This window comes from Chironomus tepperi, unplaced genomic scaffold, assembly GCF_022539635.2.
Source record: "Chironomus tepperi strain 1889 unplaced genomic scaffold, CSIRO-AGI_Ctep_v1 contig_354, whole genome shotgun sequence".
Lineage (NCBI taxonomy): Eukaryota > Metazoa > Arthropoda > Insecta > Diptera > Chironomidae > Chironomus > Chironomus tepperi.
The window spans coordinates 181,827-207,244 of NW_027226476.1; the positions used below are offsets into that span (position 1 = coordinate 181,827).

Consider the following 25,418-nt stretch of genomic DNA (forward strand, 5'->3'; position numbering starts at 1 on the left):
GAATAGAAAAAAAATTAAAATCTATTGATACGCAAAAAATTTGAAGATGTGAAATGAATAAAAAATATTTTTTCTAGAATGAGATGAATTATTTAAATATCAATCAGTATCAATGGATTGTGATTCTACAATAAAAAAGGAATCATAATAATAATGAAGACATTAACATCATGAACAATTTATGTAGATATGCTATGAAAAATATATTATTGAAAACATTTTGTGAATTTTTAGGCTGATATAAAATCCGTTTCAAGAAAACTAAAAAATAATATTTTTTAAATCTGCATTCTGCGAGGTAACTGTTAAAGTTATATTTTTAACTATGTATCCAAAAACCTTTTCATTTTCAACATAAGTTTTATATGATGTTTTATTCAAAACCCGAGCAATATAACTGAAAATGAATTCATCACTACTCCAAAATTCATTTATAATCTAAAAATTATTAATTATTTATTATTTAAACAACAAAATTATTCACCTTTTAAATATTGATTTAAATACCATATTCGCATGTATGTCTATATTGCCGAATCCCATAATTGTGTAGGCTGCATAACAAGATTTTAAAAGCTCATTCAATAATTAATTAGGGACCACTAATTAAATCGTTCATAGAAACTTTTTCAACATGAATTTACATCCACACTTGGAATGTAATACATGTATATTCAAGCTTACATACAACAATGATTGATGTGTGTTTGATTATGCTTGCATGGAACCTTCAATCAAATTTTTAATACAGCCGAAATTTTCATGAGAGGTTTCAGAAATGATGAAAAAAGTGTGTCATGAGATGAAAGGCATAATAATCTCCTAGGATATTTTTAACATCAAGGATCCTTTTTATTTTAAATATAAATGAACATCTTTTTTTTATTGAAATATCTTTCTGGGGATAAAATGTTCAAAAGCAAAGTGATGTAAAATGAGAGAAGGCTTGAAATTTATAGAAATGGAAAAAAAATTATCACGTGTGAGTAATTTAAGACAAATTTTTCAGACTAAATAAGGCAATTTCATCATAAATTTTGAGAATAAAGTATGCATGATGCTTCTTAAACAGCAAACATGGAGCTAAAACTCAAATTTATTATCCAAAAGATCTTACAAGTTGCCATTTTCTCAATCTATCAGATCATGATTCCGACCATTAAATCAATGTCTGTAAACCAATGCTTTAATTGTCTGTTCCTAACTAACGTTAATTATAAATCAATATTATTCACCCAAAGACATACTGTGGCTATTGGAACTCCGAAACTTAGCTCGACGAACATGTCAAATTTATTGTAAAAGATTCTCATTAATGGCTTAACACAGTTGCAGACAATTTAGTTTTTTAAAGCTAAACTTTAAATGTTAAAATTCAATAAGAGCTTTTATATTATGAAGTTTACAACTGTTAAGTTCTCACGATGAATTATTAATTTTCAAATCTCCAAAATTACATTAAAATTTTCAAGTTCCTTTGTGTATTGCTTTTAGCATCTTTCATTTCTTATCAAATACACAAACATTTTAAAATAATATTTTTAAAATAATTATTTTCTTATTTTTGCTACTGTTGCTCCTTTGCTTCATTTTTTAATCATCTTAAAATTAATTTATCTAATGATGTTTTTGAAGGAGATAAACTCTTATAATTATTGAATTTTATCATAAGTTGAATATCTAAAGGCGCATTAAGATTCAATTTAAAAATAACAAAGTAAATTTCAAGGAATTCTGGAAATTAATTTTATATTTAAAATCTCATTTTTCTCAATTTTCTTGTGCCCACACTTTGTCAGTCCGATTCAGTGTCATAAGTTCAGGTCCATAAATTTCCAGATCCATTGTAATAAAATCAATCAAAAAGCTCTTTAGGTTCAAATGTGAACTGTTGTGTGATAAAAATAAACTTAAAATAATTAATCTATTTAGGGCCATTCACTTAAGGAGTCAAAATGTCAATTTTTCGCTTAACGTAATAAGTGAACGTAAGTCTCGAAGAGTCGAAACTTTTTAAAACAAAATATTTGCAATTTTGTAAAGCTTTTTTAAATCTCGTAAAAACAATTTTACTGAAATATTTACATGAGTGGCATCTCAGCTTAAAGAAGTACATATATACTCAGCTTCCGAAAAATTATTCTTGCAAAATTTAATTCTACATTTGTTTTATTGTTTTATTAAATTCCTTCTAAATTTCAACGTCGAAATTCTCATCATCATGATTGTTAGCCTCAAAGCTTGAATATTAAATGTAATTAAAAAAGTTCAAAGCAGAAAAAAATAGAATTTTATTTTTCTTGTTTCCTTCTCCCTTTTATGGAACAAAGAATAATGGAAAGCATTTTTTAATATGAGCTGAGAACTTTAAAGTATACTCAAATGTATATGTCTTAATGTTCCTTGCTTTTTTATAAATAAATATAAATAAGAGTTCTAAGTGAATTGTTGGTAAATTCTAGTGGTTACTATAATGCAAATATCTTCTTATTATATTTCCAATCATAAATTTTTCAAATTTCTTCCATAAAAAAACCAATGTTAAAGCTTTAATAATTTGTGGAATATTTTAAAAAAATCTACAATATAATGTTCATATGGTTTCGTTTGTCAATTGATTGATATTCACGCTCTTTTTTCCCATCAAAACCCTTGAAATTGCAATGGTATGTATACGCATATAATACCGGTTTTGTAATTTCCAAGAAGATGATTGAAAAAATAAATTATAGTAAATATGCGACATTCTGCAATGTATCTGAAATTGATTACACTTGTTCAATCAAATCGAATATTTATTTCAAAGAAAAATTGATGTGAAGAGAAGTGAGAAGTATATTACTTCTATTCATCATCAACTTTTACTGAGCATACACATAATGTACAATAAAAGTGACATAAAATGAAGCAAAAAATATTGCGATACTCTTATTGCGGCAGAAATCAAATAAATGAATGCGGAACTAACATTGAAGTTAAAATGTGCTTTTAAAGCTGTTCTAGAAAGATTTAATGTTAGAGTTCGATAGTTATGATTGATTTTTAATGTACATTGTGAAAAACTTTTTCCAATTTGCTGTGTTTAAAGTTTTTAATGACTTGAATGCTTAAGAGCAATCATTCATCATATATGAACGTGCTTCATATTACAATGAACACGTGTTTTACTAAATAAATTCATAAAAAAAAGCTGTTTACACTCAGGATGTTTACAGTTTTTACCTCAAAATCACCTTAAAATAATTTCACATAAGCGTGAGAACATAAGAGTTATAATCTTGTTAAAAGAAGGGACATAAAATAAATTTATTAATGACAATCAAAGCGAACTCAGAATAAAAAAGAAATAGAAAAGTGTTGTCTAGGTTCTCATAGCAAATTCAGCGAAACAAAAAGCAACAGTGAGGAAAATTATATGAACTTCATGAATAAATAATAACTTAACAACATTCAGTCGTGTGTTGTTCTCTTTCATCCTTGTCATCAAAGCTATCGTCGCGAAGAATTTACAAATAATTTTCCATGAATTTAATCTTTTTACCGAGACTCTTGCTCAGTATATCACGAGAAAATGCTTATCATCTCAAAAGCATGAGTTCTAGAGAATGAAAATTTTCGTGAAATGTCGTATCTGTATAACAGCTGTATGCAGCACAAGAAAACATTTCTCTCTTACCCACACACTAAAACTTTACTAATACAATTTAGCAAGTATTTTTTTCTGAGAGAATTTTGGTCTAAGTTGCCATCCACCAGAAGAGAAAATATATGCGAATATACATTTCCTCATTCAAGCTAAAGTCAGTTTCCTTCTATATCGGTAAAGCTCAACAGTATTTAAGAGGCTGTTTACATCGATAACAATCAGTTGAATTCTTGCTGACTTTAAAAAAATACGCAAAATAAATTTTTGTGAAGCTAACTTTTGCCACATTTTAAGCAGCTTTCGGATGCAAAACAATAAGGAAAAATTATATTTTGCGGTCAAAACTTTTGAACAAAAATCTCTCAATGAGTTTTTTAATTTCTAAATTTTTTTGTTGCTTTTCAACTCACATGCTTATACATATACATATTCTCTACGGCATGTATTAGACAACGAGAAAAAATACACAAAAAATTATTTTTGAAGCAAATTGTATTTTTTGCTTTTAATTCAGTGTGTCAAAAGTATTCTTTCAAGAAGCTTCCATTGAATCATAGACAGTGATTAATATTTAATTTCTTGAAGTGTGAATTGACAATAAAGTGTGACGTGGATATATAATTAAAGTTTAGAAAAATTGTAAAAAGCAAAAATTGAGAAACAATTTGCTAATAATTAAACAATTGTGTTGGATTAAAAAAATCTTGAAGGTACAAAAAGAAATTCAATTTCTAATTCATATATTATTATATAAATAATCAGAGCTCATTTCAAAAGTAAATATGAATCAATTAAATCATAAAGTCTGTTAACATAAAACATTTATGTTTGCGTGTGAAATTCGATATTTTATCTGTAATGTGTGACTTTTCGCTCTGGCAGTTTAAATTAAGCAAACATGAAAAGGTCTAAGAATCCAATTGTGAAGTCATTTCGCTTATTTAAACTAATGTGCTTTCTCCCAAAAAAATGCGATGACAGCAATATGTATGCTAAAATATTACATAGTGTTCAAAATAACTTGTTTGTTTTGCTTTTAGAATTGATTCAAGTGGATACTTGTGTCTTCAAGTGTTTTTTGATTTTTTTGAATTTTTGTGGGTCTTTTTATGAAATACTTCAACTATGGATTCAGATTACTGTTTTCCTAGTTGACCTTAGTTGGGATAACAGACTTCATATTTTTTTACATTTATAGCCTGTAATTTTTTGTTCTTATTAGTAACAATGAGTATAAGAAGAAAAAAAATTAATTAGATTATAATATTACTTTATCTCTGTTGAATTTTATCAGTAATTCAAATAAAAACGTAGAATGTTCAAATAATATTTATCTCTGCATAAATAATACTCACGAGCCGCATACTTTTTTTTTCATTTGTAAGAGGATTTCGATTGTAAATAAAAATGAAAATCTCGCACATAGGAAAATGTGATAATCCGATTCTATAAGTTAATTTAATAATGATTTATAATATCAACATTTCAGCAAGTTACTACTAGTTTACAATAATCCTTGGAAAATAAAAAAATTTAGAATTAGTCTACTTGATGCTATAGTTTTATCTAAGATCTTTATTGAAAAATTTATAGATGATATGTCTTTAATCGGTATAGAAGGGGCATCGTAAAAAGTTTCAAAAATGCGCCTAAAAGTGAAAATAATGAATTAACCAATAATGTATATAAACAATCTTCTCATAATTTTTGATATTACTCAATATTTGTTATTCAGATGAACTCGAATAAAAATACTCCGGCAATTCAATTAAATTAATCAAGAGAATATAATGAAATTTATTATGATAATGACGAAAACAATTTTTAAAACCGTTAAGACAGATAATCAACTGAAAATAAATCAAATTTAATTTAAGAGTGAGAAGAGAAATATCTCTCATATTAATGTATTTTGTATACACATAAAGATTTGTGAATGAATTATTTATCATGATTCAACATTAATCAATTTTCCTTTCCCCTTAGAAACATCAAAAAGGAATTTTCTTATTTCACTGAAACTATTTTCATATATTTGATTTATGAAAATAAAAAAAAGTGTTGAAGGATATTATTATTCCGACTTTTCCTTCTGCTTGAAAGAATCTTATAATGGAAATGAAGAAATTAAACCTCATAATAAGGAATTAATTGCAAAACTTTTTCTATTTTTCAAGTCATAATTACGACCTGCCTGAGTAAAATCTCATAAAATGCACATTTTATTGTTCCTTCATGTATTTCAGGATGAAATAAATTTTCTTGAAATTGTGCCAAAAGAGAGACAAGATGAGAATTGAACTGGATAGAAAATATTAAGCAAAGAAGACGCAATGAGGCAATCTGTAATTGAAAAGAATTTGATTTATGATCTGAGTTTATTGTCAATAAGATACAGCAAATACAGTAAATCACAGCTCGAATGATTGAACATGAATCTCAGATCTTGTAAATATTGGAAAATTAAGACTAGAATTTACTTCTATAATTTAGTAGGACAAAAAATAGCAAGATAATTATTTATTCTTGATTAACAGATGAATTGCTAAAAATGAAAAATCATCTCTATACAGATAAATTTCATGCCTTTTTTTAGCTACTATAGTGACATCAACCAAATTGATTATCGCCTGTAGTGATTAAAAAAGAACTGTAAAATGTAAAAGCAAAAGTTCAACAAATCAGTATATAAATACACATTTTTCTTTCTCCAACATTAAACTTTTAAAAATTCGTACTGCTCCGCCGATTTAATAAATATTTTATTTAAAACTAAATCAAATTTTTGAGTCAAAACCAAGAATTTATTCAAAAACATAACAAACAAATGACATTCTATTCACCACAAGCCACAACTAATGATAAAATGAAAAGTTTTCCATGATAGTTTCATCAGAACTATAAGGAATCAATAAAGAAACCACAAGTATTTTCTTATCAAGCCCACTCATTATTTCGTATGGTAATCGTATTTTTTGCTTTATTTAATTTTTTTCACAAAAGATCAACTGGTGTCATTTTCTCACTTTATTAACGTAAATCCATTACAAAAAGTGTATATGTGCCACGTTCCATTATTATTTTCCCTAACAATGTTTTCATTTCTTCTTCTAGTCAATATTGCTACAAAAAGAAACGATCAAGAGCACAAAAGAGGTGATGATTGTGATGATTAGCATGTGAAATCTTATCTCTTTTATTTCACTTCTTGATACAATAAAAGATGAAAAATATACGTTTTATGACTGTCAATTTAGATTGTGATAAAGAAATTATTTTGATCTTGAATGTTTCAAACGAAAATTGAGACGTTTCATCTACATGACTCAATGTCTCATCTGAGTTTACATTACTTTTTCTCTCTATATTTGACACGCTTAACTTGTGTGTGTGAGTAACTTTTTATGTGCGTATCCATACAAACTCAATCTAAAAACAAATATGGAAATTAAACGAGTACATCATTTTTATGGCGCTTTAGATTAAAATAGACTCTTTTTGATCTTTTTGAAATTATGATATAATGAAGGTTTAAATCCATTAGTTTAAATTTAATTTCAAAAATTATTAATGTCCATTTAAAAATTTAAATATTCTAGTCAAGAAATTTCAATGTCAAGAGTCACGAAAATATAAAATAATTAAAAAATTTACCTTTATCCATAATCAAAAACGTAAACATAAGAAACGTGATTAACTTTTTCATCCGAGCTCTCTTTTAGATATGTAAGTGGTTCACGAAAATTTGACATCATGTTTTGGTTGTGCTATAAGCATTTCCTCATTAAATTTTCATCGCGAATCTTCCTTAGCATTAAAAATACTGTGAACCTTTCAATCTTTTCAAATGAAGAAAAAAATAAATACAGTAACTAAATTACCCTCGTCAATTAATTTAAAATTCTAACTTTCTTTCATGTAGAAGCCATTGCTGTGTTCATGTCTTAATTAATGTCAATGATGAAAAGGTGAGGGAGCTGAGAAATGATCTCGACAAATTTCTACAGCTAATTTTTAGACATCGACACAAAAGACTTCGAATTACCACTTTTCAGTACAGTAATTTCTATTTAAATTTGTCATTTAATTTGCTTAATGTCTATAATTGTTTATTGCTGACAAATGAAAGGGAAAAGAGCTTGTAAAACGGAAAGAACATAGTTTCTTTAAAGGTATTGTTTCAAAGTAAATATGTAATTAAATTTCCTCTGAAAAATGGTTCAAGCAACAAATACTATAGAAACTTGAATCGTTTCATTTCTACTCTATTTTAAATGAAGTTTCCCAATGGCAAAAAATGAGAATAACGAGATTCTTTTTTAATTGGAACGAGGACAAAAAATCGTTGAATATGAAAGAAATTGGAACAAAATTCTTGTTTTATTAATTAATAATGCCAACTCCCTACATCTTATTTTCTCGAGATTAAATTTTTTGCTTATAACTTTTTTCATTACCCAACTGTACGATAAAAAGGAATTTATGTTATCATTGTCTATAATACCTTAATAAGCACTCACGGCGTAGGTGCATGGACCCGACGGAATATTCCGCGGAACATATTCCGCGGAAGAAAATTCCCCGGAATAATCTTCCGCGGAAGTAAATTCCACGGAAGTTTCTTCCGCGTAATATATTCCACGGAATAAGTTCCGCGGTATTTTATTCCGCTAAAATAATTTTTTAAAAATTGTACCGCGGAAGAAAATACCGCGGAACAATATTCCGCGGAACTTTATTCCGCTGGAAATTTTTTAAAAATTTGTTCCCCGGAACATTCTTCCGGGGAATTTTGTTCCGCGGTATTTTCTTCCGGGGAATTTTGTTCCACGGAACTTTCTTCCCCGGAATTTGTTCCGAAGAAGTTTTCATATAATTTTTGTTCTTGACTTATCAAAAATTTAAATTTTTAAATGACATTACGGAGTGGTTAAACAGATCGCAGTACCTTTTCGACGTTAGCGGAGCCTAAAATCAATTCTGTTCTATTCTATTCTAATTAAAAATTTGTTGGATCTGAACTTTCAACAATTTTTGACAAATATTAAATCACAAATTATTGGTGCCTAATAATAATAGCATTGATGTGGAATAACTTCACTTGAGGAGTAAATCGCGAGTCAGGAATAATGTCGAAATTGTATTTTCCATCGGGTGGTAATTACTTCACATGCACCTACAAAGTGTAAGTAAAGTTATTCCGACATGGTGCAGGAATAACTTCACTTCAAGTTTCTCTGGATTTCGATAGTTCTAATTTTTTTAACCTAAATATGATTTGCTAATTTTAGTAAAGTGTTGTTGAAAATGTCTCAATCAGCATGTTGGAGCATGTCTGTGAAGTCCCGGGAGTAAGTTGTTTCTATATTTTCCTATTTTAAGTCCCGGGAGTAAGTTGTTTGAGTCGAAGTGGCTTGGTGGTGGAATAATATTATAATGCAGTATCTATTTAATATGATATAAACCAAGCGGTCATGAGTTCGAGACTCGGCAGAAGAAAGTTTTTCGCCTCTCATTTTTCGAAACATACGCAATCGAACCGCGGCTCTCTGCCCTCCTTTGTAGGCTAAAGGCAATAAGCTGACAATAGCGTGGTTCTGATTTCACTATAAACTTTATGTCTGTAGAGAGGTCTGACGCATCCTTTATTTGTTAAAAAAATCATTGACCGTTATTTCATCGCGTTAAAAAAAGTAATATCATGTTATATATGAAATCAGATCTATTCTTTTCTTTTACTTTTTTTAAATTTTAAATATTTTAATACACTTAATTTTTGAGATTTTAAGAAAAAGGTAAATATTATGAGTAGCTATAACATCTGAGATTGGACGAAAATATTTAAATGCAGGACGTAAATGGATGTATCATAGATGTAATTTAGGCCTATTTTCATTGCAATCAAACAACTTACTCCCGGGACTTCACAGACATGCTCCAACATGCTGATTGAGACATTTTCAACAACACTTTACTAAAATTAGCAAATCATATTTAGGTAAAAAAAAATTAGAACTATCGAAATCCAGAGAAACTTGAAGTGAAGTTATTCCTGCACCATGTCGGAATAACTTTACTTACACTTTGTAGGTGCATGTGAAGTAATTACCACCCGATGGAAAATACAATTTCGACATTATTCCTGACTCGCGATTTACTCCTCAAGTGAAGTTATTCCACATCAATGCTATTATTATTAGGCACCAATAATTTGTGATTTAATATTTGTCAAAAATTGTTGAAAGTTCAGATCCAACAAATTTTTAATTAGAATAGAATAGAACAGAATTGATTTTAGGCTCCGCTAACGTCGAAAAGGTACTGCGATCTGTTTAACCACTCCGTAATGTCATTTAAAAATTTAAATTTTTGATAAGTCAAGAACAAAAATTATATGAAAACTTCTTTGGAACAAATTCCGGGAAGAAAGTTCCGTGGAACAAAATTCCCCGGAAGAAAATACCGCGGAACAAAATTCCCCGGAAGAATGTTCCGGGGAACAAATTTTTAAAAAATTTCCAGCGGAATAAAGTTCCGCGGAATATTGTTCCGCGGTATTTTCTTCCGCGGTACAATTTTTAAAAAATTATTTTAGCGGAATAAAATACCGCGGAACTTATTCCGTGGAATATATTACGCGGAAGAAACTTCCGTGGAATTTACTTCCGCGGAAGATTATTCCGGGGAATTTTCTTCCGCGGAATATTCCGTCGGGTCCATGCACCTCACCCAGCACTCACATGTGATTTTTTTCATCCATAATACTTTTTTGATGCGGTTTTGGTGTCTTTTTGTTTTATGATGAAAAATATGATGAACATATTGTGGTACACATGTACCACATTGAAAATAATGATAATGAAAAGCATTTAAGCCGGTTAAGGTTTAAATAAAAAATATGAGTTCCAGGAGTCAATAATTAAAAGCATTTTGAAAATACGGTGACTAAGATTGTAAGTTTGCCTTTCCTTGACACATTTCTCGAGTGGGTCTAATCATTGTTTTAACATATTTATTAGTTTTAACTTAATTTGGTCCACTTGAGTGTATATGTTGTAGATCTATGTAAACAAATCAATTATGAATTTTCCGAAACAGTGGGCCTAAATTTAAATTTCATTTATTTTTTTCGACGTCATTAAATAATGCGAAATTGATATTGGCCTCTCCTTTAAAATTCTTCAATCATTTTCATGTGGGTTAAATTCTGTGAAAATGATTTAGCAATATTGAATTTAAAATCTTTTTAAAAAATTTTTAATTCTGACTAAAAAGCCATTGTAATTAAATTTCTCAAAAACCTCCAATTAAAAATGTTTTTTTCATTGAAAACAATATTTTTTTTTAATTTGGTAGCTCGATTGACGAAAGTTAGGGTTCTGAAAATTACAACTATATGTTAAGTATAACTTGGACTTTATTGGACTATTTTTTTATTGATTTCTAATCACTGCGTCAAAAATGCGCTAAATTTTTTCGATTAGACACGAGGAATTTTGACATTGTTTTATTTCCTTTAGCAATGTGCTTATAAAATAAACTGCGTAATACTTTCATAAATAGCAATAAGCATAGATATAAAAATTTGTTTAATGACAAAACCGCATTATGGACCAATAAAATCCATTATAAAATCAAGTGCTGTCATAGTCAAATTGAATCTCTACAGTTCAATTATTATCAATTTTTGTCTGCTCGATTATGTGTCGGGTGTATCTTGTTATATCTGCCATAACAGCTTCACTAAAATGCGATAAAATTAATGCCAATTAATGTCATTAGGTTATGCATTCATATACGATTTACACAAAAAGGATACTTTGAAAATTCATTATGCATATTTATACTGTGTTCTTGCCATTTGTTTCATGTTCCTAAGGGTTCCTAAATACCACTTGTGTCACTAATTTTCTATCTCTTAAAATATATCAAAAATTTAAATTTTAAATTAAATGAAAAAGCCATTATTCAAATTAATTGATGACAAGTAAAGGGAGGGTAAAAAATTATTCTCAATTACATAAAGTGGGGTGTAAAAAATTCATTTTCATTGACTCATATAGCTCAATCAATAGACAGTATGGTGCTTTATCACATTGAATATTAATAAGTGGTTGACGTTGATGATGATGTAGGGTTGAAAGCTCTTCTGTTCTTGTTTTGTTGAGGTTTATGCTCAGCAGGTTAAGAGTAAAATTTGTTGAGATTAAATGTGAACATCATGATTGATGTCCCATGGGGCTTATGATGCACCTGAATATTTTATTTTTTTCATGAAATATTTTCAATAAAACACAGTCTGTTGCTTTTACTGCATATTTCATTCTTAAAATCTCACACCTGCATCCTGCCGAAAAAGCTCAACAAGTTTTTACATTAATCCTCACAATTTATGTACACTGTACGCAATTAACTTAGTGAATTAAGAAGATGCCTAATGAATCCGTTTCCATATCCTTAAAAAATAAATGAAGCGGATGTTTTCATTACTTTACGAAGGAAGATGCTTTCTTAAAGATTACTTGGAATTAACATATTTTATGCTCAATTTATTCTCTTTAGAAAAATTTCTAAGAGACAATTTCCACGCGTTTATTTTAATTTTGCATAAGTCTATAGAAGGTAAATGTGACTTAGGATAATTGATTCTTCCTAGAAGCAAGAAGTTAATTTGCATTGAATTCAAGTCTTGCCTTATTGCAATTTTAAAAGATAGCTATTTTATAGATTTTACTTATGGATTTTTGAGCTTGTGGACAAATAAGACAAATTTAAAATCCAAAATTAACTATTACAATTGAAATTGTAAATTTCATGGAACCAATAAGGTGTCTAAACTATCAAAGCTCACAATTTAAGCTACACCTATTTTGATTTAATATCATTCCACATTCATGCTTGTCAATATTCTATCTAGGCAGCAAAATTTACTATTTCAATCATCCTTATGAAAATTGCACACATTGTATCCAATATCGTGAATTCAATACCCAATTACCAATCCACATGCAAATGAACTCGATACTCAATAAAAAAAATTCTTTATTTAAATTTATGTACTGAAAAACAATTGAATCATTTCTATATCTGCATTCGTTCTGTGTTTCAATGCAAAATCGAATTCATTTGTTAGTTTTTATAGAGCCATAGTGTGAAAATTTCCTTATATTTTTCTGCATCTGATTTATTTAGACAAGTCGAAGTTTACGACATTTTTATGAAGCTATTTAATATTTTAGCTTCGAAAATAAATAAACATTTTCATTAAAATCCCTAACGAGCGAATAATTCAACACTCAATTTAATTGATTATACAGCAGAAAGTCAAACTTCCGAAAACTTTTAATTGCTGTGAAAAAATTATTTTCAAGAAGATTAACTTCATCAAAATATTTTCGATAAACATAACCGAAATATTTTCCCAACTTTGAAAGCTCCATTCATTATTAAGAGTCCTTATCTATTGATGATTACAAAAAAAATTCCTTTTATTAATGACTGCTGAATTTTATTACAACAGAATTATAAATTATGCTTATAAATGACAAGTGCATGAAGTATAATTGAGAGTAAAAGCGGTCGATTGCTGATTATGATGATGATGAGGATGACGAGGATCCACATTTTATAATTTTTCTCTCAATTTATTTCAATGCACGAAACGACATTTTTGGGATTAAATTAAAACTCCCCGAAACGGATTGAGTGTGTATAGAATAAAATCAATATCGAGTGAGGTATTTGAAATATTAAACTCTCATCAATTTGTACCAAAAACTCGAACGAATTAATGGAAAATATATCCTTAACTAGTATTGTGTCCGTTAAGTAAAGATGGGTTCCTAAATTTAAGATTTGTTATCAAAAATTTCACATATTCTATAAAAATTTAAATGTTTTTAAATAATTAAAAAACGTTCTAAGTTTTTAAGTAACTCATATTACAGACCGGATAATAAAAATAAAATTATATTAACAAGACAATACATCAACGATATAACAGAAAGGGTAGATTTTGAGGCTAAATTACACCACAAAAGTCGCCTCCGCAAAACTGACATTGACAAGGTTACTCAAACAAAAAATTGAAAAGAAGAAAACAGATTAAAAGCTTTTTATTTCATTCAGGATCAGTTATCAAAAACCTTTTAAAATGACGATATTGTGTCTATATACGAAAAGACAAATGTACATGTGTAAAAACTCTCTAAATTGGCTTATGCTGAACAATCATTTTGAGCTTCCATTTTACTGCCTTCCTTTCATTTCCTTTATGTTTTTCAATTATGTATGCGGAATTGAAATTTAATTCGTTGCCTTTTTTGTAACAGAATATTCGTGATTTACAAAGGAATTGACATGTTTAGGCAGCAAAGCATGAGTACATAATCATGAGCATTATTTTAGCTCTATAATATTGTAATCAGTTCTTTGCTTTGATTAAAGAGCAGCTACTCTAAATGCATTTTGTCTGTTATACACAATACTCGTTCGGTCGATCGGCTGGAGATAAAAACTTTTTATATAGGGGCAAAACCACGAGAGATTTTTTGGACTAAACTTTGCTTTTCTCAAAACTTTTTGATTTAATTGCGAGCTTTGATATTTGACTTTGTAGCATTCTCCAAAATTTGTGTTTAGGGACGTATGATCCGAGTCATTTATCTAAAAAAAATTTTATTCTGAGCGTTATCAAAATGTTTGTAATACATAAGGGGCCGTTCACTTATTACGTTCGCTTTTTAGGAGGGAGGACGGGTCTAGGATTTTGTAACAGCCTAAACCAAAAAATTTTTTTTTCCTGGATATTTTGTAACGAGGGGGGAGGGGGGTTCTAGAAATTCGTTTTTTTGCGTAACGTAATAAGTGAACGGCCCCTAATCGATTATTAAGATTTCAATATCAAAGGCTGCAAATGTATTCTTTCAACATCAAAAGACGAATATATAATAAATATTTGAAAACTTTAGGTAAAGGACTCTTGCGTGACTTTTCATTTGTTGGGATTGTTTCGATTACTTAAACACTCCATTCAGTTAAAAGCACATTCTTTACCTAAGCAAACATTGAATTATTTGTAAACATCTTCTCGTTTACTTTAATTTTCCATAAATAGCTATAAAATTCACTTAGTTTCTTATTTCACCTTTTTCTATTTATCCGAAAGTAATTTAATATCATCATGATCTTTTTCGTTTTTTCGTACATACAACAATGCTTTAAAATAGGGAAATAATATGATACTGTTTGTAAGCGTTTGATTAATATTCACATATGGTACACTTGAGTAACAAAAAAAGAATTTTTACTCGTTTAATTAAATTCAAATGTGGTTTCTTAAACAGCTTTTTGGTAGATTTTTCAATTGACTTTTACTCTTTAATGAGAGATGAGAAAAATTTATTAAAAAAGTTTTCGTCTCATCTTCTTTATCTTTTATCTTTTGGAATGCTTAAAAATGTCTGAAAAATAAATTTAATGAAATTAAGAGATGAAAAAACTCAATTTTATACTTTACGATTTTAATTTTTCAACTTTCTCCATTAAATTTTTCAAAATATATTCTCATTGCGATTCACTCAATTCTCTACCCATCTTGAACATCATCATATATTCATTTTATTATGTGATTTTAATTATAAATCACATGAGCATATGTAAGAGACTGTTGCTACAACATTACATGGAGAAACACGATGAAAAATTACGAATTGACGCTCAGTTTAAAGATACGAAATTTAATATTTCGTGAGTTTTGTTAGAAAATATTCAATAAATAGTTAAAAATTAATTCATGAGTTATAAATTTTTTAATTTAATTAAGCAGCAATTTTGCATCTTGTGATTCAATTTTATCATAATTTTAAAATTAATTAAAATTTCTTAATTCTTATACATTTTCAAATTTCTTTTTTTTTCTAGAATACATCAACAAAAATATAGAAGATACAAAAAAACAAAAACATTTTATTTTGGACGGACACAACATAGATTTTGCCTTAAAATTCAATGTGAACTGCAGAAAAATGAAAACCATAAATCAAATTAAGCATTAATATTAATAAGTAAATCTAGAAATCAAGTAGACATCAAGAAAACATTTTCTGTTGTGAAAATATCTGTAGTAGTATCGACAAGAGCTTGTGTGGTGTTTTCTATTTTTAGTGAGTGATTGATAAAGAAAAAGTAATGAAAAGAAGAGAAAATTGGAAATAAATCAAGAAAATTGTGTCAGAAAAAAATAAACTCGAGTGAGGGAAAATTTTTTAAAAAAAAACTTCGTATTCAGTCACATATGTATGACTGTTGGATTTAATTGAATAAAATTAATCAAAGTGGCGCTTACTAATTTCACATCAATTGATGCTGATGAGCATCCACTGAGAATAAATAATAGCATAGAATTAAAATGTTTAGCCGAAATCGAAGCTGACAAAGCAACTCATCGTGTGGTAATTGAACATTTTTTTGTTATTTTAATGATTTTTTATTGTTTATGTTTAAACATAAATTTCATTGAATGTATCAAATGCAGAATGTATAAAAAATAATTATTGATGAAAACATTTTGTTTGGTTTATAAGCATTCAACGTTATTGCAGACGATACATTCTATTTCATCACCATCAACATGTGTCATTACGATGCATTCTTATGTCAATATTTTTTCAATTTGAAATTTATGTTCATTTCACAGGATGATGGCTCATTCTGCCCCGTCTCATTTGATCAGATTCTGTGCTGGCCACGGACGAAAATTGATACGACAGCATCCCAGCCATGCATGTCCGATTTTCACGGTGTTAAATATGATGCCACATGTAAGTAAATTTTACGAGCATTTAAGGTAGATATTACGACATTAACTTATGAAAGGTGAACTTTTAAATCAGATATCAAATTATCTATCTGTTTTAAACATTGAAATATTTATTATCATTTTGACCTAATGTGATAAATTTTGGGGATTTGTGGGAATAAAATAAATATTTGAGTGTTTCTTGCCTTTTTAGAATAGAAAATTTTAATCTCATAATATTTTTATGGGGTTATTCACATTAAATTCCGGATTGTATAGCTTTAAACTCCACATAAATGTAAATAGCTCTCTTGATAGCAGATTAAGGTTGAATTTTAACCTAAATTTGAATAAATTTTCTAATATGGAACAATTTAAGAAATGAACGAAAATACCGGTTTGTAATAAAATCCTTTGCTAATTGTTCTTAGAATTTCTCCCATTAGTAAATGATTTATGAAATACATCAGTAGTTCAAGACAGCTCATTTTGTTAGGTAATAACTTGAAACTTGATCAATTAAGAAAAACATACGAACGTTCCGAAATTAAATTTTTCGTATTTTCTTGGCAGATTTTGCTAAATTGGTCTATAGCTTGAAGATTGATTGATGCTAGGACAATTAAATCATTCAAAAAAGAAAATTTTAAGAGTGTCATTGTTCTAGACAGACAGAAAACTGAATGACATGCTGTAATGAAATTTTAGAAGTCAACGTGTAATTTGTGAACACTGTCATGGCAATTACTATATTTATACTTTCACTTCAGCTATACGCCAATACGAAGTTATAACACATTTCAGTTAATATTCCATCAAACGATGATTAAATTTATTGATCGTGCCAACCTCATTATTCTACTCATTAAATTATATTCTTTTATAAAAGATTGTTCGCTGAATATTTTTAATAAGGTTAAGTCCATTCGGCTTTTATCGCCTTCCATACTTTGATGACAAAATATTTATCTGCACAGAAGAGATTCAGGGGGGAGCACTCCCTTCTCTCTTTTTGAATAAAATTTTTTGCTAGTGTATTTTGAGACCAAACTCGCCTACAGCCCCTCCTGCAGAAAAAGTTCTGACTTCGTCATTATATCTATATATTGATAAACGAGAAGCAAGAAGACAATGTGATCAATTGAGAGATAATTTAATAATATTATAGAATTTCTTCTTACTCTTTTCATTTTTCTTTGATGTCTTCCATTAAATGCAATTTGATGTCTTGTAAATAGACAAGGATCTTAAAGACATAAGTTTTAAAGAAATAAAGCCTCAATCAAGATATCTATTGTAAAAGATTATGGCGAGAGAGTAAAATTATTATAGATATTGCAATTTCTATGGTTAGGAGTTCTGATTATCTATAAAGTTTTCTGAAATATGATGCTGGAAGTTGGTTGAGGGATATAGTTTTGTGAGAATCATGATTGATCCATGACAAGATAATACAGCTTTTCCCTCACAAGTTTATCATCTCACTCCCAAAAGTATCTTTAAAAACTTTTTTCATAACGCTTCAATATTGCCATCAAGCTGCTAAGATAATGAAACGAAAGGAACTTAATTATGTATTTTTCTCTGCTCTTCTCTTCCATTTTCTGTTATTTTGCTTTCTTGAGGCTCCATCGAATGTCTTTTTCATATTTTTAGCTTTTTATGGTTACTTATTTTATTATCTTTTCGCCTTTTCATTACAATTTTATCGTTTCTGTAGTCGGATATGTCGAATTAATTAGAATTTAAAGAATACGAAAGTATTACTCTTAGCAAAGATAAAATAGCTATATTAAGACACACGGTTAACGTAGCCATATTCGTCTTCAGATTGAATATCGAAGTAATTGTACAATTTGTACGATTTTTATTTATTACTTAAAATCATTCAACTATCGACTTAAGGGTATGAAGGGAATGTGTGATATAGATAACTTTCATAATATAAAATGTTTGTTCATAAATTTGATGCTTCGTGTGCTTTTCATTTCCGATTTTGCAATATATTCATATTTATTTTTATGACAATTGTCACTTTCAATCCTGTGCTGTGTGTTTTGTTTCGAAAATTGTTTTTAACCTCTACTAGTAAAATGTCTATCGACACATGGTGAGCAACGAATAATCACGGTATTTCCTTATATAAATATTTTTTTAGAGTTTTATGTCACGTGAAATAGAAAATCAACATTTCTATAAGACATATGTATCACCGCTTTCCTGTGTCGGATGACGAAAAATATAAATTTTGTCTGCGTTTGAATATGTGCGGCTATATTTTCAATTATCTAGTAGGTATTCAATAATTTGATTCGTCAATCTATTTAGAATTTTGTGATACTGAAATTTAATATCTGACCTAAAATACATTCATATGCTGTGATATAAAGTTTATGGTGTTCTGTTTGAACCTTATTTGATGGATAAAATATCTAATAATTTTTAGGATTTTATGTAAAGAATCGAGTAGATTCTCTGTGCTTGATATCTAAAGTGGGAATCTGAATAATAATTATCAAAAGCTTTGAGAAAACTTCCTCTAAAATTTGTTAGCCACATGGGTCTGTCTCACAATAAAGAATCCATATTTAATGACTTAATAAAGAAATAGTAAGGAAGGTCTTATTTTTGGATCTAGATCAATTTCGGTTTTTATGAATCCTTATAGGATATTGTTTATTATGACAATAAAAAAAGAATGAATTTTTTTCTCATATGGAAAATTTCTCTGATTGTCATAAATAAACAACCACGATGGCTTCTTTTTCCTAACCGCAAGCTATTTTATGTTTTTATTCCGGCAATGATTAAATACTATGCGGGTACATTAATATCCTTCTTTACAATCCGTTGAATGTTTACATTTTCATATGTATTTATATTCTTAATTTTTTTTCCTACTCACTAAAGTAAAAACTGATGCAACTTCAGGCAATGAAACTGAAAAGTTTGGAACAGATGACAACCGGGGTAGAATACTGCAACATTTTTTTTTTCAGATGTTTACGACTTTGTTCTCATGTCTTTTTTTTCGAAGCAAAGTTCTCAAAATGACGAATCGAGAAGATGAGTACTGTTGTAAGAATGAATAAAACCACATTGTATTATTTCTAAAATTTCTAATTATTGAAAAGTTAGAATTATTTGACACACAGCAAAAGCTTATCTTGTACGTGATTATGAATGTCTTAATCAATATTACAAAAAGCTCTGGAAATGTTTACTGCAAATTTTATTAAGAACTATGGTAGTCTTCTAAAAGTTGTTCAGCTTTTATGAAAACAAACTTCTTAACCATTTTCAAGTCGATCCTGAAACTTTTTCTTCTTGACTTCTTTTCACCTTTTTAATACAATTTATTGAATTTTTTCATACTGAATTACGTGTGAAAATTCAATTTTTATTTACACTTTCTTCATTTTTTCATGGCGCGCAATTCGATTTACTTACACCTGTTAAAGAAAAGAATGAAAACTTCCATAAAAGCCAAATATATTCTTCTTTGCTTGTTCAAATATTGAGGAAAAAAATTCATTTGAAAATTGAAGCAATCTTTTATTTACATTTTTCATTGCTAAAGAGCAAATGGATTCATGTAAAAGAAAATACTGAAGAGAGGCTCGGGGGATAACGAAATGAACATTAAAAACGCTTTGGATACTGTCACTTCCGGGACGAAAATTTAACAAATGTAATGAATGATATTTTCAATTGTAAAATGTCACTGAATCAATTGCTACAATTCTCTTAAGTAATTTGTCATAGCACTTATTTTAATTGTCCGTAATGATTTGACAAATTTAATAAATTAATAGTCACATGAGAGTAAACGTACATATGTGAGTGTTTAATTGCTGTAAAGTGATATCATTAGCTTTCAATAGCAAATAGCAATTATTATCGAATGTCATTGAATGAATATTGCAAAATTTTCTCAATTTACTAATTTACTACCATTATTTTTAATTTCTACAGCTAATGCAACACGATATTGCAGCGTGACGGGTCTATGGGATCTATCGAATTATCAAAACTGCACCCACATCACTCCAGTTAACAAAACATGCAATGAACTTGATCCATTTTCATGGGATATTAAATGTTCAGCTTATGCCACAAGCATAATTTACTACATCGGCTACACAATAAGCCTCATTACACTCATTCTGGCCGTAATTGTTTTCCTGAATTTCAAGTAAATATTTGAGAAATTTGTGTTGGCATTTATTACTATTTGTCATGATATTAAGTCAAACAGCGTTCATTCAGTGTGCAAAATTAATTACAGTTTCTACTTTACTTCTTGTTTACATTTGATATAAGAAAATTAATTTCCATTTTCTATTTTTAAAGTGAAGAAAAGAAGGGTAAAACCAGTTGGTTACAGATCTGTAAATTTATTTTTTATCTATATTGACTCTGTAAAGTAAATCGGAAATATATGTATTCAAAGTATGAATGAAAATTGGTACAACATAAATATTAGAATGGATTATAAGTGTTCTACATTAGAATGAACCAGTTCAATAATAAATTTATTCCTCTGATTTTTCATTCGGACAGCTGATTCTTCAATAAACGACTAAAGATAGTACCTTATTTGTTTAAGCTCTCCTTAAACTCCATTTCATTTATGCAGTATCGTTCGCAAGTCTTCAACATATTTTCAGTCACGTGCAGGATCTTAAATTCACATTATTTAGACCTTGTAATAAGAAATGAGATATGCCATGCCATAAAATGAATATTTTTCCGTGCAATCAATTTAATGTACAAATTTAAGTAAACATTCGACATTTAATAAAAATCTTTTATCTTTTTATCTTTTCTTACAGAGAGCTTCGATGTTTAAGGAATACTATTCACATAAATTTATTTTTAACTTACATTTTATGGATATTTTTATGGATTCTTACACTCACTTTACAGGTAAGCTGCTTGTACATTTTTCATATAAAATGTTTTCTTCCCTTTTTGTCACTTTGAGGAATTTCTATGCTACTTGTTACTTGGCCTCCTCTTTTCACATTTATGTAGTTGTATAAATACTTGATAAATTAAGGTGAATAGAAAAAGAAGCGTTAAATTTCATTCAGTCGTGAAGCCTTAAAGCAATTTTTACTCCGACGTGCTTTTATTCTCTTTGATTACTCACTTTTCCTTTATCATATTTTTTTATGATTTTGAGTTTGAAAATCGATAAAAAACTGTTCAACGATAAAATAAACGATTTTGCTCTTTTGATGTTTCTGGTGTCATTTATCTTCTTCAAAATATTTATTATATATATGAGTATTAGAACAAAATAAGTTTCCTAGAATGCTGGAATATTATTTTTTCTAACGATATAGTCAAAAATATTTAAGACAGTCAAAAAAATAAATTCAAAAAAGTTTTATTTTAAAATGTCTGTAACAAATTAAGTCCGGATTTAAAGTTATAAATCACCTAAGGTTGCTGGTCTTATTCATCTTTAAGGAAAACCATCAGAAAAATCTGTACAAAATGTATCTGTAATTGAGATCTATCGTGATTTCCGAATGTTATAAAACTCAATTATTTACTAAGATCGAAAATGATGTGAGCAGTAGGAATACTTATAAATGGATTTTCTACTCCTACAGTATTTAACATATGAACTTTCCCAGTATTATGGGAAAATTTTCGATATATCTTACATATCTGTAATACTCATTGCTGTTGCAAATCAATTTATCAATCAAAACTGTCTTGTCAGAATTCTTAATCTTCATTTAATTAAATAAAGATCAGTCTTTCATCTCATTAGACAAGCTTAAATCTGAATTAGTAATTAGAATAAGACTTGAGTCATGAAATCATTATTATAAATTTTATGAAAAATTAACTGAAAAAAAAATATGCAAAATTTTATTTACTTTTCTTAAATCAAAAGCTATAAGAACTCTAGAATGAGGGTCATAATTTAAAAAATAAAATTATTAACTTGGGCATCAAAGCATTTTCTTTAATCGATCAAACACAAATTTATCAGCAGCCTTCATCTTTAATATAACATTATATGTTGAGTAAAATTGAAAAAAAATAAAAAAAAAATTTATTTTTTCGTTTATTTAACGATTTATTTCTCCCCTGTACACGGTATTTAATTACAGTCGCAAAAACTGAAATACAAAGTCAATTGAAGCAGATAATGGCTGAATATTTTTTTTAAATAATGTGAATTGAATGCGTTTTTTCATTCAAGTATCAAAAATTTAGGAATTTATTCGCAATCGTTTGTTATTGTATTGAAACGTGTAATACAAATTATATAATCCGAATTGCTAAAAGAGTTATTTTAAAAAGCACACAATAAATATTGTAGACAATTAACATGAATGTTCCAGCTTGAATGGACTAATTAAAAGTTAAACGATTTTTTATTTTGGACTTTTCATTTATGTTAAATGAACATGACAAAACTTCCCTAAAATGAGCACTTTACGATAAACTGCGCAATTAATGGTATCTTATTTATTTTATTTTTTGCTATATTTTTTTTGTGCAGCATCGTATCTCCCCTGATTTATCGATACCTACTTACGAGAAATTTACATTTTAATTATTTTTATATGAATATTAAATACTGTTAAAAACAATTTTTTTATGTTTATGTCCATATTCAACAGATGTTCACCGGCAGTTCCACAGTAGGATGTGTACTTTCAGCAATATTTCTTCATTATTTTATGCTTACAAATTTTTTTTGGATGATGGTAGAAGGTGAGTTATGTATATTTTATTCAATTCATTTTAATTTTTATTCATAGTCACTGAAATTTGCGGTGTATTGAACCTTTTTTACAGTGTCACTAAATAAAAGAAATTGGAATTAATTTTAATTCACTGTGGTAAAAGTCAGTATCATTGTGATCTTAGTGAAAAAGTGGAAAATTCAAAAACTTAGAAAACCTTTATCGATTATAGTTTTTGTGACATCACTTATACAAAATTGAGATTCAAGAGAGTTTCACTACGAAATTTTCTTTCTAATGTTTGAGTTTAACAATGGAAAAAGCAAGTCTTCCAAAGAAAATAGAAATTATCAAAAAAATGTAGAGCAAGTTTCAATTCATTTCAGATAAAGAAAGAATTGGAATAAATTAGAGGAGTGGTGAAAAGTTTCAAGTTGCTGAGCAAATTCAAATAGTGAAAAGTTTCAATTTTCACAGAGTAAAAACGTTGAATTCTTAAAAAAATTTAAACAGTCAGATTCGGTTTTCTATTTTGTGAAGATAATACAGAAGTTAAAAGTTAGGAATATTTGAAAACTTCGTGCAACCGTTCCACATAACCAAAGAAACCTTAATGGAAGTTCAATATAAATGTTTCATGTAAAGTTGCGATGAACGATTTAGGAATGATCAATGAAATACATTGATGAATGTTAATGGAACGTAAGTGGAAAATCAAGTTGCACATCAGAAAAACCTGGTAAAACAATAAAACCAATTCATATCATCAAGACAAAAAACAAAGGAAAAGAAATGTTCCTCTCTCGTCTATTCGAATTAACTTTTTTAATAAACTTAATAGAAATTACATAAAAAAAATTTCTTATTCCATTCTAGGTCTTTATCTTTACATGCTTGTTGTACAAACATTCTCTGGCGATAACATCCGATTTAATCTGTACTTCATTATTGGATGGTGTAAGTAAAACATGACAAAAATTGACTCTGTTTATATGTTGACACGAGTGGTATGTATAATAAATTAGTAATACTTACTTGCCAACATGCATTAAACACTTCTCTTTTGTTTACCATCTCTCACGCCCTTTAATACCTAATTTTAGTTCAAGAACTTATATATGTATGCTCGTCAGTAAAATTTTGCTACATTTTGTTGATTACTCTATTGTATCTGGAATGTTCGTTGGGAATTGTGAAAGCATCAATATACATTGCCTATGTTATTCATAGCGCGTTTTATTTGAACTTTAAAAAAAAGTCAAACAATCATCAAATCATGAAAATGTCCCTATAGACTATAAATAAAAATTATTATGGAGGCTCAAGAGGTTCTCTTTGTAAACATAGACTCCCTATTCGGAGAAAAATGTGGAAATGTATGTGGAATGTGTATGAAATTCACTTTAACCCTATTCGGAGAAAAATGCCATATAGTAAACTTGTTCAGATACAGACTTTTTCAACTATGTTTACATTTTCGTCTCCTAAAGAAAGGAACTGAATATTGTGTAGAAAATAATTCAATTCTCACGTGCCCACGTATTGTTGACTAAATCTTTTCCATCTAGATTTTATAGCATTCCAACATGAAGTAAATTTTCCCATTTTTCAACCATACTTTTTGTGTGTTTAAAATTCAAATTGGCTATGTGCTTCCACTCGAGTGTAACTAGATCGAAAAAAAGTAATTCGGAGAAATTATGGACATGTGAGATAAATATAGCTTCATTAAAGTTATTTTAACTGACATTGATATCCAAATCCATGCATATGTTAATTCTTTCAAGTGACTCTCTCAAATCTTTTAACAAATGATGTCATTAAATTTTTATGGGATGGTAGGGATGTTATAATATTTTGTTCACAGAAAGGATTAAAACTCTTTTAATGAATAGTTAAAGCATTTTCAAATACTTCTATTGATTTTAAGATCATAAATTATTATTATATATATTATTAAAACAAATTATATATTATTTGTCAAATCACGAGTGTGTTCAATCACTCATGAAAAAAAAGAAAATTGTTGGATAACCGTGACTTTTGTCATAAGAGTATAATACTATAAATCATAGTGAGCAATACATGACTGTGATAAATTGCACTGCAAGACACCTGTATCATGATTACATAAGTCAAGTAAAACACATTTATATTGATAGTAAAATTGACCATGAACATCACACCATTTTCTCTGTAAATATTTCCATAGACCATTAGAATCTCCAACTTACTTATGTGTGAAAGTCCTTTTAAG

The 25,418-nt window shown here is 28.3% G+C and overlaps 1 protein-coding gene across 4 annotated transcripts in view; it reads left to right on the top strand.

Moving 5' to 3' along the window:
- The window catches only part of LOC139094247 (diuretic hormone receptor-like), a 36,592-nt gene that overhangs the window by 4,775 nt on the left and 6,399 nt on the right, over positions 1-25,418 (top strand). For 2 of the 4 annotated variants that reach the window (XM_070645230.1, XM_070645233.1), the window contains exons 1-7: positions 3,833-4,356; positions 15,569-16,098; positions 16,344-16,467; positions 20,421-20,640; positions 21,281-21,374; positions 23,096-23,189; positions 24,038-24,118. In XM_070645230.1, coding sequence (XP_070501331.1) covers positions 16,431-16,467; positions 20,421-20,640; positions 21,281-21,374; positions 23,096-23,189; positions 24,038-24,118 — 526 coding nt within the window. In that variant the 5' untranslated portion in view covers positions 3,833-4,356; positions 15,569-16,098; positions 16,344-16,430. Of the gene's footprint in view, positions 1-3,832; positions 4,357-15,568; positions 16,099-16,343; positions 16,468-20,420; positions 20,641-21,280; positions 21,375-23,095; positions 23,190-24,037; positions 24,119-25,418 lie in introns of those variants that run through there. The other 2 variants (XM_070645232.1, XM_070645231.1) reach the window with 2 other exon arrangements.